The following is a 15465-nucleotide window of genomic DNA, read 5'->3' on the forward strand; positions in this document are numbered from 1 at the left end:
CATGAGCATTATGATGGAGAAGAGAATCTTCCCTTCTTTTCCTACTGAAAGGCTTTAGTCTTTAGAAAGATGCTTTTACATATTGGACAATTTGAACAGAAGACCTACAGCGACTTCTTTTTGCCCCTTTCCTCCTTGTTCTGAGTTGGAGAAGTGCTGTCTGGGTATTCTCCGTTACTCCTCCTCCCCTTCCACTTCTCCGGCTTCTCCTTAAACGCCCCATGGCGGCGTTGCAGGTTGGCTGCTCCGACGCCCTCACCTAGGCCGTTTCTCTCGGCTGACACGGCGTCAGCGGAGTGCAGCGGTAACGAAGAGGGGCGAACAGGACTGGAAGAAGGAGGAGACTGTTTGGCCTCCTTCTTCCCCCCTTTGTCCTCTTTTACTTTGCGAACCACAAAGGTGTACTGGTCCAGCTCCTTGCTGTCCGCTCGCTCTTTTAGCCTCGAGGAGTCCTGGCTTTCGCTCTTCAGCGGGGACGTTTGATCCTTGTTGCTGGGAGGGGTGGAGGAGGAGGAGGAGGCGGCTCGTTCGGTCTCCCTCTGGTTGTGCTCCAGCCCTCTTCGCCTCCTGAGCTCTCTCTTCTCCTGGCTCCTGGATGACTGGCCACTGCTAAAAGCTGGAGCTCGTGCTCTCTTTTCATTGGAAGCAGCGGAGGCATCGTCTGGACATGTGGGTGTTGGTGCGTTGGAGGTGACCCTACCAAAGGGCTGTCTGGAGTCTGGCCGTCCCAAATCCTCATCATCTTCTTTCTCATCCAGCTGAGTTCCAGCCTCAGCCAGGGTACCGTTAGTCTCATAATCAAACTCCTCGTCTTCATCCTCCAGCTCTTCATCCTTGCCCTGCTCCACCTCTGTGTATGAGCTTGTATTAACCTCTCTGTTCTCCTCTGCCTTCTGGACTGTGGCCAGCTCCAAGTCTGTATCTTCTCTTGTTTGAGCCTCACTTGTCAGTCTTTTCTCCGCCTCCTCTCTCTTTTTCTGTGCTTCCAGCACCTTCCTGGTGGCCTCTTCTTCCTCTGCTCTTCTCCTAGCCTCCTCCTCCTTTCTCCTTGATGTTTCTTCCTCCATTCTCCTTTCTTCCTCTGCTCTTCTTGCCGCCTCCTCCTCCTGTTCTTGCCTCTTCCTTCTTTCCTCTTCCTCTGCCCTCTGCCGGGCCGCTTTTTCCTCCTCCTCTCGCTGTTTTTCCTCACGGATGGAGTGGCACCTGTAACACAGAAAACATCAATGTCGCAATGAATGGAGGGAAACCACTTTTAAAGCGTCGCCCCCCTTTCCATTTACGGTCCAGCAGACTTGTTCCAAACTGTTACCTTCTGCGTGCCGAATGTCCTCTGACCAGGGCTTGTATTTTGGTGGCGCCTTGTCTTTGGCGGTGGTACTCTGATCTTTGCCTGTGCCCCCTCCACACAGCCTGGATCACAGCGGCTGCCCGTCGCCTGCGCTCCTCTATGCAGTACCTGCGCCATGAACGCTGAGCAAGACAGAACCAAACAGGATCAGTATCACACTTTATCTGTCTCTTAATATCCAAATGGGAACACAATAAAAAAAACAACCTTAAGGACTGGCTCAAAAATCTATATTACCTGAATCAAGATGGCAGCTTGTCTCATGTCCAGAAACTCTTTCCTCTGCAGGCGACCTCTGAACCATCGCTGAAGGAAGATGATCTTGTGCTTCACATCCTTGTGGAGCATGTCCTGCAGCTGCTGTCGCTCCAGCTCCTTTAGGAACACCTGAATAGAGAGGACACACAAGGAATCACATGCACAGAAGGAAATAGTGGCAAAACAATAGATAATGTTTATCAAGATGCATTGAAATAATAAAACTGACAGGAGCTAAGTGGCATACCTTAGTTTTGCCTATCTGGTACGTGGTGGGGTCCAGGCCCATCTTCTTCTCAAGGAGCGCTGCGATGTCTTCTTTAGAGGCATCTGCATTCATTGGCAGCAAAACTCTAAAATGCTCTATGAACTCCTAATGGGGAAAGACAACAATACAAATTAGAAATATTTAGACATTTGTGGTTCAAAAGCTTTAGGAAGAACTGTACCTGGAATGTGTACTTGGCTCCATAGCCGGACCTCCTAATGCGAACTGTCTCCAGCATTCCTGTGTATCGCAGCTGCTGAAACACCAAGGCCTCGTCCAGATACATCTCCTTCTGCTCACATGCAAGGACACCAGAGGCACATTCACTTTCAATTTCATATATTTACCAGTTAGACGATTGTCATCATTTCTTTTCAATTCAATCTATTGAAACAGTTATTTTAGGAGCAAAGAATTTATTTCAGAGATTTATCACATATGATTACTCGACAACAGCATACGCATAACATTTCCTTCGACAAAGTCTTTATGCTGGAAGTGTATATGTCAGTATTCAGAAAGAGACCAAGGATTTAAACAAGAAAAAATTACATGAACAATGACAACAGCAATGACAACGTCTTACCTTCTCAGCATTGGAGCGGATGCAACGGATGAAGAACGGCTCTGCTCTGTTCAGCGTCTCTAAGAGTTTGGTCAGAGAGGTCTGAGGTAAAAAACAGAAAAGGTGTTTTATGAATGGCCAGGACTGCTGCTGCTGCTGCTGCTGCTGTTGTTGGATGCGTTGGACTGCTTTCATTTTGACGCGTTCATACTGTCAAAAGGCGGCGTTACCTGGAACTGGGCACTGATGCTGGGGGGCTTCTTCTTTTTCTTGTGTACGTGGAGCAGAGACTTGGTGGTGCGATCATGCAGCGTCAGGCTGACAATGAACTTCAGAGACTGAGAATCCAGCAAACTCTGCATAACAGTAAAACAATAAATCCATTGCCTGCTTAAACTCAATGCAATGTAAGGATGGTTAAAACTGATAAAACCACGTCAACCGACTTAAACGATATATTCTCCTTAGACAGCCCATGGTCCTCAGTTAAGTTTACCTTGGGGATGACCTGCCTCTGTTTGGTGTGCTTGTGTTTCCTGTGAAAACGGGAGAGGGAAGATGCAAAGTGAGTTTGAGGGGCCGGAGCGTTTTAAAGGTGTGACGGTGGAACAAGTCGTAGGTGGGAATGTGAGAAGCCGGGTTAGTACGGAAGGCTGTCTTTATGCGCAGTCAGTGATGACATCCAGGTTGGCACCTATAAGATGGGATGAATGATGAGTTGAGTGAGTGAGAGAGAAGGTGAGGATGACAGAGAGGGAGAGGAGGGAGTCTCTTGCAGGGGATGGGATGCAACGCAAAACTCATCAGCTCTGCAGAGGGTCAACATACAGACAGACATGCTCTCATTACCATCCCTGATTCACGTTCTAGTTAAAACGGCAAAACTTTCTGTAGATTCTAAAATGCTGCTCGGACATACTTTCACAAGACCTCACAAGCCAGCACAGTCTTCTGTTGATGCTCATGCAGAAATAGGTATTCAAGGCATTTCAGCTTCAGCCTTCATGAAAACTAGATAGCATCCACAAGCTGATAATGTAACGTCTCCTGATGAAGCAGGAGTGTGTGTGATGTTTGTACTAGATCCCAAATCATTAATGATTCATTGGAGAAGTGGATATAAAGGATGAGAATAGTCTGTTGGCGGGAAACAAAGCTTCGATAGGAGCGTGTTCTGCCTGAGCCAACTGATCCGGAGAAGAACTGACGCCAGGTCTGTCTGCAGACTCACTGGAGGATGTGTCGAGGGAAGCGGAGGCGACCCCAGGACTGCAGGAGCTTGCGAGGGTCCTCACCATCCAACGGCAAGTTCTTAATGGAGCTGATGATCTCTGCATGCATGACTCTGATCACGCACACACAAACACGCACGTAGTGTGGAGAGGGAATGATGGGGCAGTACGGGGAGCAGGAGAAGGGAGGGGAAAAAAGATGGGGAAAAAAAAGACAACAAGAAAAGTAAGCAGGAACAAAAAAGGAATAAAAACAAAGTAGGGTATGACAGAACATCACTTCCAGGATACCTTATAAAACAGACACCGCCACAGTTACCAAAGACAAGAGCACACACACTGACTGCAGCATAACCGGGGGTGTGATATCGAGGAACTTCATGCTGTGCTCATCCATGACCAATAACACGCAAAATGCTTTCTCCCACTGTCCATGATTATGAACATGAAAAACACAACACACGCTAGGCACCTAACCATGCCGCCATATGCCCTTTAAGAAAAGAAAAAGACAATGAGAGAGAAATAAAGTGGTGCAAGTAGGGGTTGTTTTCACCCTCTATTCCTGCCGCTGTGGAAGTTAACATGCAGAGTGGGGCTGGCGCTGTGGTTGGTCTGTTTTTCCATGCCGGGGTGGTTACTGGCTGTGTGAAGTTGTTACTAGTGAGACTGGTTGATTCACGGCCCTTTAATTGATCCTGATGTTACGCTGGTTCTGGTGAGGTTAATATGGAATCTTGATTTTATCCATGCAATCATTTTCTATACTTACCATGACTGACCACGAAAATAGAGGTCAGGCAGTGAAGGAATGGGAAAGATATAAAGCCAATAAGTCACAATGAATTTGACCCTGTACACCTCCTTGTTTGCAGATCTGTTAGAAGTGGATGATTGTATAAAAGTAGCAATGTGCTGGGAGGTTAAACTCATTCAGGTACTATTCAATATTTTTAGATCTATAAGGAGGAGGTATAGGGTCAAGATTCAAAGGGCCAGAGAATCCAAAAATATCTCCATCGTTTTGTTCCATTTTGAGAAAGCTCCCCTAATCCTTTTTATGCCATTAGATTTAGTCTGTGTGAATGATTGTGTGTCTCATAAGCTCCACAGCTGACAAAAGTAATCCGGGTGGCTAATCAGTGTGGGCCAGTACAAAGACATTCCTATGCACTATAGCTAGAATAATAAACGTGAGGAAGGAGAGAGATTATCAGAGCCGCAGGAGAAGTTGGGGATATCAATGCAGGAAGGGAGGGATTGCAAGGTAAGGGGCATACATTTGATACAATCGTTTTTTATTCAACTAATAAAGAGCTAAAAAAATATTCTAATGTTTAAAAGGGAGCAAACTCTAAAAATGGAGCAAACGGGTTACTATTTCTCAAAGCAAAACCCATTTCCTTCCTGCGTGGCCTCATTTCTTCATTCCTTGTTCCTGCCCACCGAATTCACTTACTTCTTACTCTCATAGCTAGCAAAGATGTCTTCAAAGGCCTCTAGAGGGCGCTCCTCTGAGTGATCAAAGTAGAAATCAAGCATAGAAGCTCGTCTGTGGAGGGGAGAGGAGAGAACCGCACATAGTGGGGTCACCAAAAGGTGGAGAAGATGTGGGTGACTAAGCTGTGGTGAGGGAGGATTCAACCGCCTGGGTGACGTAAAAAAAAAAAAAGAGACTGATTTTGTAAGCTGCAGTAACTGAACGCAGTTTACGTCTTGACATTTCTCCTTCCTGATCTCATCCAGCCCCAAAAGGATGAATAAGGAGGTCCACAGCTCACCAAACCATTGGAAACATTTCCTTCACCTTCAGCGAGGGGCACCAAACAGGAAGCATGCTGCAGTGTGGTCTACAAGTCCACAGGTATTATAGCAGACAGGTTCCTCCAAAGGAAACAGACCTGACAGTTGGAAAACCAAATCCAACAAAGACCCAACCAGTTTGATAGCTTTATAGCCAGTATATACATTACTTACTTGTACATTCTGTCTATCGGGGCATTGGATCGCTGAAGCTCTCCTAAAGGAGTTCTGGAGATTGGCCGGACAACACCTAAAACAAAAATAGTTAGTATGGATTTAACGAATGAAATTATGTATTCATCACAACAAAGCCTTTAAAACGTTTATTTTCACATTCGTATTAAGTTTTTTAAATTTTGTTAATCCACACAAAAAGGCTCCCATGTCAATGGGCTAGCCCTGAGGGCACTAGAAAGTATTGCACGGAAAATAACTAAATCTCCTAAAGCCCCATGTTGCTCCATTTTCCTCTCTTTGCCGACTAATTGCAGATCAGAGAAACGGCATTGCACTGAAGTTGTGGTATAAGCTTCACAGGAGGAGAGCAGGCAGCTGGCGTGTAAAACATTGGGAAATGTATAATGTAATAGATCTACCTTGAAAGAAACCACTGTCCTTTTGCGTTTCACGGATATTAGTTTTTGTTCTACCATGATAAACCTTGCTTGGCTTGGTGGAGGTCTGCGCCCTTAATGTGCCCTTATAGCCATCGACTACAAAACAACGTATGCTAAGAATGATTTATCCTGCCCCAGGATGGACTGACACCGTCACACCACTCATAGCACCTGAAGTTTTGGCGGCCCAGGAGCGGCCGGCTTCATTAAAAGCAGCAATGCCTCTGATGGTGGCGCGCAGGATGCCCCATCGAAACATGGCCACCGGGTCCGTGCCGATGAGTTGCCGCACATAAGCGCGGTCGCTGCTCCGCAGCAACGCCACAATGTCTGGACGCATGTGGTCGGTGTTCTTCTCCCGGAAATCCTGGTGAGGTCAAGCATTTCATCAACATTAAAATCGGCAAATGCAGGCGTAACTAAGTATAATTGAATCCCTTTTGAAAGTGTTCCCTCGTCTTTTCGCTCTGTCCTCATTACCTTGATTTGATATTTGACTTTTCCAGCAAAGTGTTGGATGACAAAAGCAGGCTCCATGACCGGTGTGGACACAAAGTAATTGTTCCCCAGGTGCTGTTGCTTGAATTTGGCCAATAATGTCTCATCTGTGGCATGGGGAAAGCTGCAGGCACACACAGAGAGAGAGAGAGAGAGAGAGAGACAGGAAAATACATGTGACTAATGAATGTACAGCTTCATTAAAGGCAAGTTCATTGGTACTCTAAGCCGTGGGGCATCGTCTGCAGCTGTTCTTACTTGCTCTCCTCATCCAGCAGGTAAAGCAGGCCGGTGGGCTTCTTGCTGATCAGATGGATACAGCCCACATTGTCTGTATAGTCAATGTTGTGCCAGGTGATACCCTCCGCCTGGTACTCCTCCTGGTTGAGGCAGAACAGAACATTTTGGATTGAAATCAAGTCAGAGTTAGAAAGATTAATCATTTTTACTTTTGGTCTCAAATAAGATGCAATAAAATACAAATACTCCCCAACATCCAAACCTGATGTAAGTCTTACATGTGTAGGCAAACTATGCAGAAGTATACATTTTTTAAAGTCCAGTTTGGCTGAATAACTAAATGTTTTGACAATAAATTAAACATTTGTAAAGTTGTTGCTCTAAAGAAGAAGATAAATTAGCATGACTTGGCATGTAACCGTTTCTCCCGTCAGAGAGGAAATGTTTGGATGAGTCAGCATGCAAGTACTCATTATTATAAACACAGAGCAGGGACAGGGGTCGTAAATTTAAAATCTTCTGATGGTGTGCTGTTAGGTGCGTCATGTGCAAAGATTGCAAACTAAATAGCACCACTCACCTGCTCCAGGTTGAAGATGTGATTGTTGAAGTAATACTGCAGTTGCTCGTTTGCATAGTTGATACAGAACTGCTCAAAGCTGTTGGTCTCAAAGTCCTCAAACCCGAAAATGTCCAGGACACCGATGGACAAACACTGGAAAAGAGGCAAAGTGAGGAGAAGGAAGGGGAACGCACAGCAATCACCAACAAATGAAACACAGCTTTTATAGCATATAATTCCTTCAGGTGTATAAGAAGAGGAAAATTGTTAATTTGTACGGTTTGTGCTGTTGTATGTGTTTTTGTGTCTTACTGGGACAGACTCCTCCATGTCTTTCTTGTTAAGCAGTGAGTGATTGATGCGAAGGACGATCCAGTCAAACAAGGCGCTGTACAGAGATTTGGCCATGGAGTCTCTCGCTGTGATAGCCTGATAGGAAGAAGAGGGACAATGAGTACTGCAACAAAAACGTTAAGATACCTAAAAGAACAACTGCAATGGTGCCGTCACCAGTGATGGTAAAAGCCATACCACAGAGGAGAAGTAGTCTGTAAAGGCCTTGCATTCTAAAATTATATTTAAGTAAGCATGCCCATTTGAAAATATTATTTTATTGCATTATATTAGTGATGCATTGATGTGACAATCACTCGAAGAAGCTAAATTTAATTACTTCATACAATGCTTTTGAATATTTCCCGGGAAAAACACAATACATTTAAAAAGTCAAAAATATCCTAAAAGTGTAAGAACCTCAAAGTTGTACTATAGAACAGTACTTGAACGAATGTATGTGTTAAACAGAATTACAACAGAAGTATCACAGAGGTCATCAGAAAAGAAAGCGGAGAAAAGGAGAACATTGACAGGAAGAAGAGATCTACTCTTGTGCGTGGTATCAATAAAGGCGGAAGAAGCAGACGCACAAGGCCAGCAATTAGTCTACGGCTGGACTCCATTATAGTGATAACAGGTTGCAGAGACGTCTTCGTGGCTGGTGCCTACCTCAGAGTGGCTGTACGGGAGGATCAGTTTGTCGTTGACTGTCACCGTTTTCCTTTTCGTCAGAGCTTCAACCAGCAGCTCCTCCTTGACCTGGGAGGGAGACCACGCAGGTTAATGGCGACCCGGACCCCCAAAGAACGGAGTCTCAGTGAAACAAGAAGGGAAATGCTACCTTCAGCAGGTCAGACAGCGTAGCCAGGACCTCTGGCGGCCCTACGTCCAACCCCTCGTCCCGTCCCGTCGACTTACGCCGGTACGTCACGTTGCCCAGATACAAGATTGCCGAAAGCACCAAAAAAATCCTGCAACACAGCGACAAAGCCTGCGTGAGTCGAAAGCCACAGTGACAATGCAGTCACATGACACATCCAAGAACAGTGCTTCACATGCTGTTCTTTAGGGTTATCCTCCGTTTATGTTCAACAACTAGTCTAAACGGTCTCCTTTGTTATTTATGTTTTTGGTAATGTGATTCAACACTCAGACCAAAATAAATTTCTGTTTTTTAGGACTGGGTGGAAAAACGCTTCAGGGTAGATTTTCAACACAATCCATTCAACATGTCTGGAAGAACAACATGATGTCTCTTTCGCGCACTACATGCAACGTATCAACGTTATTCACTTACTGTTTCTTGGTGGCAGGAAGGAAGCCGACCATCTCCATTGCCTGCTGCAGCCTTTCAAAGTCATGTCGCAGGTCTTCCTCATCTTCGATCTTGAAGTTTTGCTACAGGATAAAACATACAGAGTATGGTAATGAGAACCCCGCAGGAGCACAGCATGGACAGACAGGTGAAGGGAAGAGGTAATGAAGGGGAATAAAAACCGAGCGAGCGAACAAAGAGTGCTTCATTGACATGCAGGGCACGCACGGCGGCTTATTCAGCAGCCCGACCGTCTACATGAATACAGGGTCGGCTCCAAGGCAAATATAGGGTTTCCTTATAAGGTCAAATTGCCCACAACAACTGATTATACTTCATTGACCAAATTAGAAGGTTATTTGCAAAGGGTGAGCAAATGGAACAAGGTGGAACAACGGTGAATGAGGATTTTTTCCGTATGTAAAGACAATAAACTGCTGGGTGTGAAGGGATAGTGGAGCAGTACTGTACCTGCTTGAGGTAGAAGTAGTCTTCAGGCGGCAGTAGCTTGAACTCCTTCCTCTCCTCTTCTGAAGCTCCCAACAGCAGGTAGTAAAACACATGGTAGTTTCTGTAAAGGCAACACACATCTTACTTGAGACGTGTACAACCCACACGCACACACACACACACACACACACACACTTCACAGGAAATATTCTTTCAGCTGCTCTTCAAGGGGATACATTTGCTATCATCTGCATCCAGAATTGATTTGTTTTACTACCTAGTAAGCGGCTGTAAGGATATGAGCTTTATTATGGCCACAAATAAGAGGGTGATAAACCAAAAGAGAGCACATTGTTTCAAGCTATTAATAGAAAAAAAGACAATATCTGGATTAATATTTAAAAAATATTTCGAAAGTTAAGTTTTCCACTCATGCTATCAGTGAGCAGGCATCTAAGCTTTGTCGTGAAAGCACACAGGAGTAATGAGTTCTCACATGTATCACTAAGAAACCATTACATCATCTGGTGGAGTAACTAGACAGGAAAGATGCACTGTCAACAGCAACTGTAGGCTAGGTGACGAACTGAACAATGACAAACCACGAGAGGCCGGCTTATCAATGCAAGGGGGCTATATTTACTCAAAGCTAGCTGGGGAAAATCTGGATATGAAACGTGAATGTGGAAGACTCTTCTTTCTGACAAAAGCTACAGTAGGGTTCTTTACACAAAGCATCAACTGCTTCCCCAATGGTAGGTTGTGGTTTTAAAGACTGACGCCCATTACTGCTCGTCGGTATCTGTATAAATCTAAAAAGGGCATCGTAAAACACGTCTTTTGTAGGTAGGAAAAACCTCTGTCGACAACAGTGAGATCAACACCACATTGTGGTTAAAGCTGTGCAGTTTCCACGGGAAGATTTTTATTAAAAAGATAGGCAGGCTTTATATTTGTTTAATTAAGATTTAAACAATTTAACTGGAGCAGATACAAAATCCGACCGGTTTCTTCTTTTGACTCATTGATGAGTAATATAAATATCTTTTTAGCAAAGCAATGGTGGAGAATTTGCTCACTCCCCTAACTGGCTGACTGTTCTCAATAACCGAAGTCCAAGTATTTGTTTGCCCATTAATCACAGTAGCAGCGAAGCTGTAGTCTAGTCTCTAGTGAATGCCACAGTGAGTAACAAAGTAAGAATGAGCGACGAGTGAGTGAGGATAGAAAACTGATATTTTCAAGTTTGTATCTGTTTATACAAAACATTTAATCTTATCTCACACAACTCACCGAGGGTCACATCACCAAAGTATGTGATCACTGCTACATTCAAATTCCAAGTCTACAAACCGTCCACTCCAGACGCAACACCAGGCTGAGGACAGCACTTTACCAGGAACGTAGGAAGCCAATCTCTCCCGAGTGGATATTTAAGTACATGTATGTGGGGGTTTAAGCGTTCAGTCAGATGGAAATCCAAAGTCAAAGACTGGAGCCTCCGGCTGAACTTCATATCCAACCGTCAGAGGCTTCCCATGTTTGTACAGACGGCCCCATGAAGGTCAGCGGGGGTGAAGGCTTGTGACCCCTGCTCACCTCTCGTTGTTCTCTCTGGAGACCAGACGAGACTTCTCCAGGAGATACTTCTCCACCACAGCGCTGCAAGACGGAGAGGACAAGAGGGAAGGGGGGAGTAGAAGAGGACGAGAAGAAAAAGGGGAAGAAAAAACAATCAGCATGAATCACTTAACACAAAAGGTCACTCGGTTGTGTTTTTAGGTCATATGTGAAAGTGGGCTGGTAATAAAAAATGGGGAGGAGCAGGAGGGGAAGTGAGGACAGATGGTCGGCATAATCAATCGGTGAACAAAGCCTTCAGATACGGTCAGATGGATGGTAGCACATCACATAGCAACACACACACACACACACACACACACACACATCGGCAAACAGCCAGCTTTGGCTTTGTGTACTATAGATGGCTATGGTGACTGAAAGGCTCCAGCGGTGGTAAAGGTATGCTTTCAGACCATTGCAGTCACGAGACATGCACTAAAAGCAGCGGTATTTACGCACCGCATCTGGCCAAGGCCATAAAGTTGTCTAAATCAGATTTTATAACAGTTGTTTTTTCTAGAGCCGGGAGAAAACAACACTGACGCCAGTCCTCACGGCACACTAAGAATAGAGCTGTGATGAGAGAAGCATGGCTGTGTCCATCTTCTCAAACTGCAGCCACTACTATAGACAGCTCAGCTGAGGCCAGAATAGTCTCCACTGCAAGTAATACGCAACAAAAATAAAACACTTTACTGGATATTATAGAAATTGTTGCCGTGTGATTTGTTTTAGGTATCATGGTCAGGGTCACACTATTTAACCTTGGCTTACAATGGGTGTCCTGGACTTCAATTGTTTCTGTATTTGTGGAGGTCAGATTTTTTTTTTAACCCTCTTCCCGTTCCAGGATACATTCCAGAGAATGCTGGAGTTGTACTCATTGGCTCTATCTGCATTATGACAGCCTGTTCCAAAAGGTCTATAGACTTATTTGTTAGGGGGTTCTAAACATTAAGGGCGACACCAGACAACGAGTGAATGTTAGCTTCTTAAAATAAGTCCTGGTCTGTTCATGTGAAATGATCTAAGGGAGAAGCTGCAGGAATGTTCATAAAAGCCCATTCTGAGAAAAGCACAGCCCCACATACAGGCCGTGCAGTATATACCAAGGAGGAGTAACTGACACACATCTAAAAATACATACAGCACATGTTCATGCTCAGGCATCTTTCACTGACACGCCTCCTTCCTTTTCTTTTTATTGTTCTGCTCCATCTTGCTCAGATCGCAGTGAGGCGGATTAGCCGGACTCAGTGAGCGGCAGAGAGAGAAAGAAAAAACAAACAAAAAAAACATCCCGTCTGCCAGTCAGTCAGTCGGTCGGCTCAGAAAGCAGAGCGAAGCAGAACAGCAGCCTTCCCTTTGTTGATCTCCTCTATTGACTGTCTGAATGGCTGCCACTGAGGATGGAGGGATAGACAGCCAGCCTTTGTGAGGGCGACAGAGCTCAGCTGTGATGTCGCTCCGACACCTTACTGCTGTGAAGCAGAAGGCTGCACAACGAGTACACTGATGGTAGACTATGGACGGTGTTTTTAGGTTTACTACATTTACAGTTTTCAGCATTTCCTTGTTTAAGATGGTCTACGTTTTCCAACAGAAAAGCACCAGTCCGCTAAAATCGACTCCACTGATTGGAAACCGTCAAAATTCAATAGAGCACAATGACACCAGGTGCCAGAGGATAATCAGGTCGGGGATCGGGGAGCTTTCACCACAGGCATTTAAAAGAGGTTGGAAATAAAATTATATTACTAGTATGCAACACACACACACAACTCTTTTTTGAAAGAAACTGTACTGAGCTGCTGTTCCCTACTCTTGATGAGGAAGTGACACAGCTGACCAAACTCCGATACAGCTCCTGAGCAGAGTGACTGCTGAGATAAAAAGGAAGGACGTACCAGTGGTTGAATGTCCACACACACACACACGCACGCACGCACGCACACGCAGAGGAGGATTACATTACCGGCCAGAAAAAGAGCGAAGATGAAGACACGGGGTTATAGAGAAGTGGAAGACCATGCGGCGCTACAGACAGAGCATACTGAAACCACGGTTTCCACATCCCTGTGTGCTGCAGAACTGCAGATTAAAGCCTTGTTGCAAAAACACATGCACTCGCTGTTACTCACCCTCTGACTACTCCACTCTCCAGGTAATTCACCTGGATGAATTTGCCAAAGCGGCTTGAGTTGTTGTTGTGGGCGGTCTTTGCGTTCCCAAAGGCCTGAAGAGACAACAAAAGACAGAAACACAAGGTATGACGTCAAAAACCAAAACTCTGTACTCGTCAATATGAAATGCATCAATGCCTTTGATGTGCTTCAACATTTGTCTTCTTTAACTTTGTCGAATAAACGCACAAGATAACTGGTTTATATGTATCTTTTTTTTTTTTTTTCTTCTTTTTTTTTTAATTGCTGCAACCACCACGGTCTGTAAACATTTTCAAATTTACCTCCTGCTCATTGCTGATGTTTTGAAACTCAACTCTGACCTGGAGTTTCAAATATAGAATATTGAGGAGCGAGCAGATGCACAACACCTAACAATAACACAGGAGGACAAAAAAGACACTAGACGGTTTTATTTTTTATAACTAAGAGCAGTGATTAAAGACGGGGGTTGCGCGTCAATGAGAGTGTGTGCATGTTGGGGGTCTTAGGAGAGAAGTGTTTGCAACTGGTTGTCCCTTCCTGCCCTTCTCTCGCTCTCTTCCCATCCATCTCTTTCACATCTTTGTCAAGAACATTTCTCATATGTGTGTGTGTGTGTGTGCGTGCGTGCATTTGATGGAAAGCGCACAGGTCAGAGATGATAAATGAAGTTTGGACAGCAGTGTCAGAGAGGACCCGGACCGCCAGGGGCCCACAGAGCCCAGTTAGTAAGGCCTCACTGTTCACCGCATTGATTCGGTACCAGAATAGCGCTCTCTTTTCATCATGATGCACACGCTCACATGGTAACACACACACACACACCACAGGGGAAGTTGACTGAGTGCATGCTAAATAGGAGCAACATTGTATTTTCTGAAGCAGTTGCAGGGTGAATTTGACACAGTGGTGTGGAGGCCGATTGCACCCGAGGGCACAAATACACACACCTACAGGGTCCAATTGAAATTCCTCAGGATGAACAGTTGACCTTTTCTTTAAATCTTTTATTCTGCTGCTGAAGTAGACTTGGAAGCAGCTCTTTCTACTGATTGTTCAGAGCTGTACAAGTGTATATAAATTACTATAGCAAGTATACTATAGTAGTGGAGTGTGTGGCAAGAGTTGCTGCCTGTTGGATGATGCAACAGATCTTTAGTTGGGACCAGAATTATACATCTTCATCTTCACAGGGACTTGCTCAGACAAGACTTGTACCCACCCACTCACCGGGCTCACACCCAAACACTCGCTTTCGTTCCGTTTTATGGATATGTGCATGTGTCAAAAACAAATCTATGAAAAATTATTCAGTTCATTTGTATGTTTGGTTTGCAATAACAAACTGTAAAATTGGAAATGGTTTTATTCAGGTGTAGCCAGTTTTTAAAGGATTGTGTGCCATCACTTCTGTTCCGGGTTTCAGGGTTACCAAGTGTGTTTTGGCACCTCCAAAGTGTCTCAATGCTCCCCACTGTGACCAGTGCTGTTCTGACCTCCTCCCCCTCCCCCACAAACCTTGCAGCCAAGAGCACCAAACACCCTGGGAAATCTCTGCAAGGCCCAGGCCGCTGCACCAAGGAGGGATTGCTAAACATGTCACAGCCTTATTCGTATTCAAACTTGCCCGGGCGCTCAAAAATGCAATTGGCTGGAAGGCACAGCAGGTATGGGGAAGCAAAACGTCTAATATGCAGTTTATAGAAGCAAAAAGGAAGGATTGCTAAGTGAAAGGTATAGAAAGAGAAAGCGGCGTGTAGACGTCTGCGTGTTGCCTGTATGCAGATCCAGTGACCATTTCATGACATGCAATTCTGTCTGGATTAATTTCTCTTCCTGGAGCCACTCCACTGTATAGTTCCACTACTGTATAGAGCCAGACGTATGTCTCACATCCTCATTCAGACACCCACACACAAACATTTGCTTGCACTTCTCTTTACCAATCAAACTAGGGAAGTGTCTGAAAAACACCGCAGTTTTTGATATATTTTTTGTAGTCTCAACAAAAGGTTTAAATGACATAAATAAAAGAGTTGGAGCTAAGAAAACGGTCTGATGTGTTCGGGATGAGAGGAGATGCCATTGACCCCCATGTGACACTTTGCACACATACTTCCCCTCAAGCTGTGTGCGGTTGGTCCTTTAAATTCAATAACAGATAAACTAAAAGAACCAAGCAAGA

General features: G+C 44.8%; 1 protein-coding gene across 15 annotated transcripts in view; it reads right to left on the reverse strand.

Annotated features, from left to right (window-relative positions):
* The window catches only part of LOC120823641 (myosin IXB), a 45464-nt gene that overhangs the window by 8416 nt on the left and 21583 nt on the right, over positions 1-15465 (reverse strand). For 7 of the 15 annotated variants that reach the window (XR_013468625.1, XR_005712862.2, XM_078108399.1 and 4 more), the window contains 22 exons: positions 13257-13351; positions 11092-11154; positions 9514-9613; positions 9025-9125; positions 8569-8698; positions 8397-8486; positions 7704-7820; positions 7410-7544; positions 6848-6969; positions 6572-6713; positions 6263-6458; positions 5649-5724; positions 5131-5223; positions 3671-3784; positions 2936-2975; positions 2670-2795; positions 2461-2541; positions 2056-2166; positions 1854-1979; positions 1586-1735; positions 1310-1470; positions 109-1203 (listed from right to left, as the gene is read on the reverse strand). Coding sequence is in view for 13 of the 15 variants with exons in the window: in XM_078108399.1 (XP_077964525.1) it covers positions 109-1203; positions 1310-1470; positions 1586-1735; positions 1854-1979; positions 2056-2166; positions 2461-2541; positions 2670-2795; positions 2936-2975; positions 3671-3784; positions 5131-5223; positions 5649-5724; positions 6263-6458; positions 6572-6713; positions 6848-6969; positions 7410-7544; positions 7704-7820; positions 8397-8486; positions 8569-8698; positions 9025-9125; positions 9514-9613; positions 11092-11154; positions 13257-13351 (3464 nt within the window). In the remaining 2 variants the exon portion in view is untranslated. The remainder of the gene's footprint in view (positions 1-108; positions 1204-1309; positions 1471-1585; positions 1736-1853; positions 1980-2055; positions 2167-2460; positions 2542-2669; positions 2796-2935; positions 2976-3670; positions 3785-5130; positions 5224-5648; positions 5725-6262; positions 6459-6571; positions 6714-6847; positions 6970-7409; positions 7545-7703; positions 7821-8396; positions 8487-8568; positions 8699-9024; positions 9126-9513; positions 9614-11091; positions 11155-13256; positions 13352-15465) is intronic. The other 8 variants (XM_078108401.1, XM_078108396.1, XM_078108400.1 and 5 more) reach the window with 3 other exon arrangements.

Source organism: Gasterosteus aculeatus, chromosome 8 (genome assembly GCF_964276395.1).
Source record: "Gasterosteus aculeatus chromosome 8, fGasAcu3.hap1.1, whole genome shotgun sequence".
NCBI lineage: Eukaryota > Metazoa > Chordata > Actinopteri > Perciformes > Gasterosteidae > Gasterosteus > Gasterosteus aculeatus.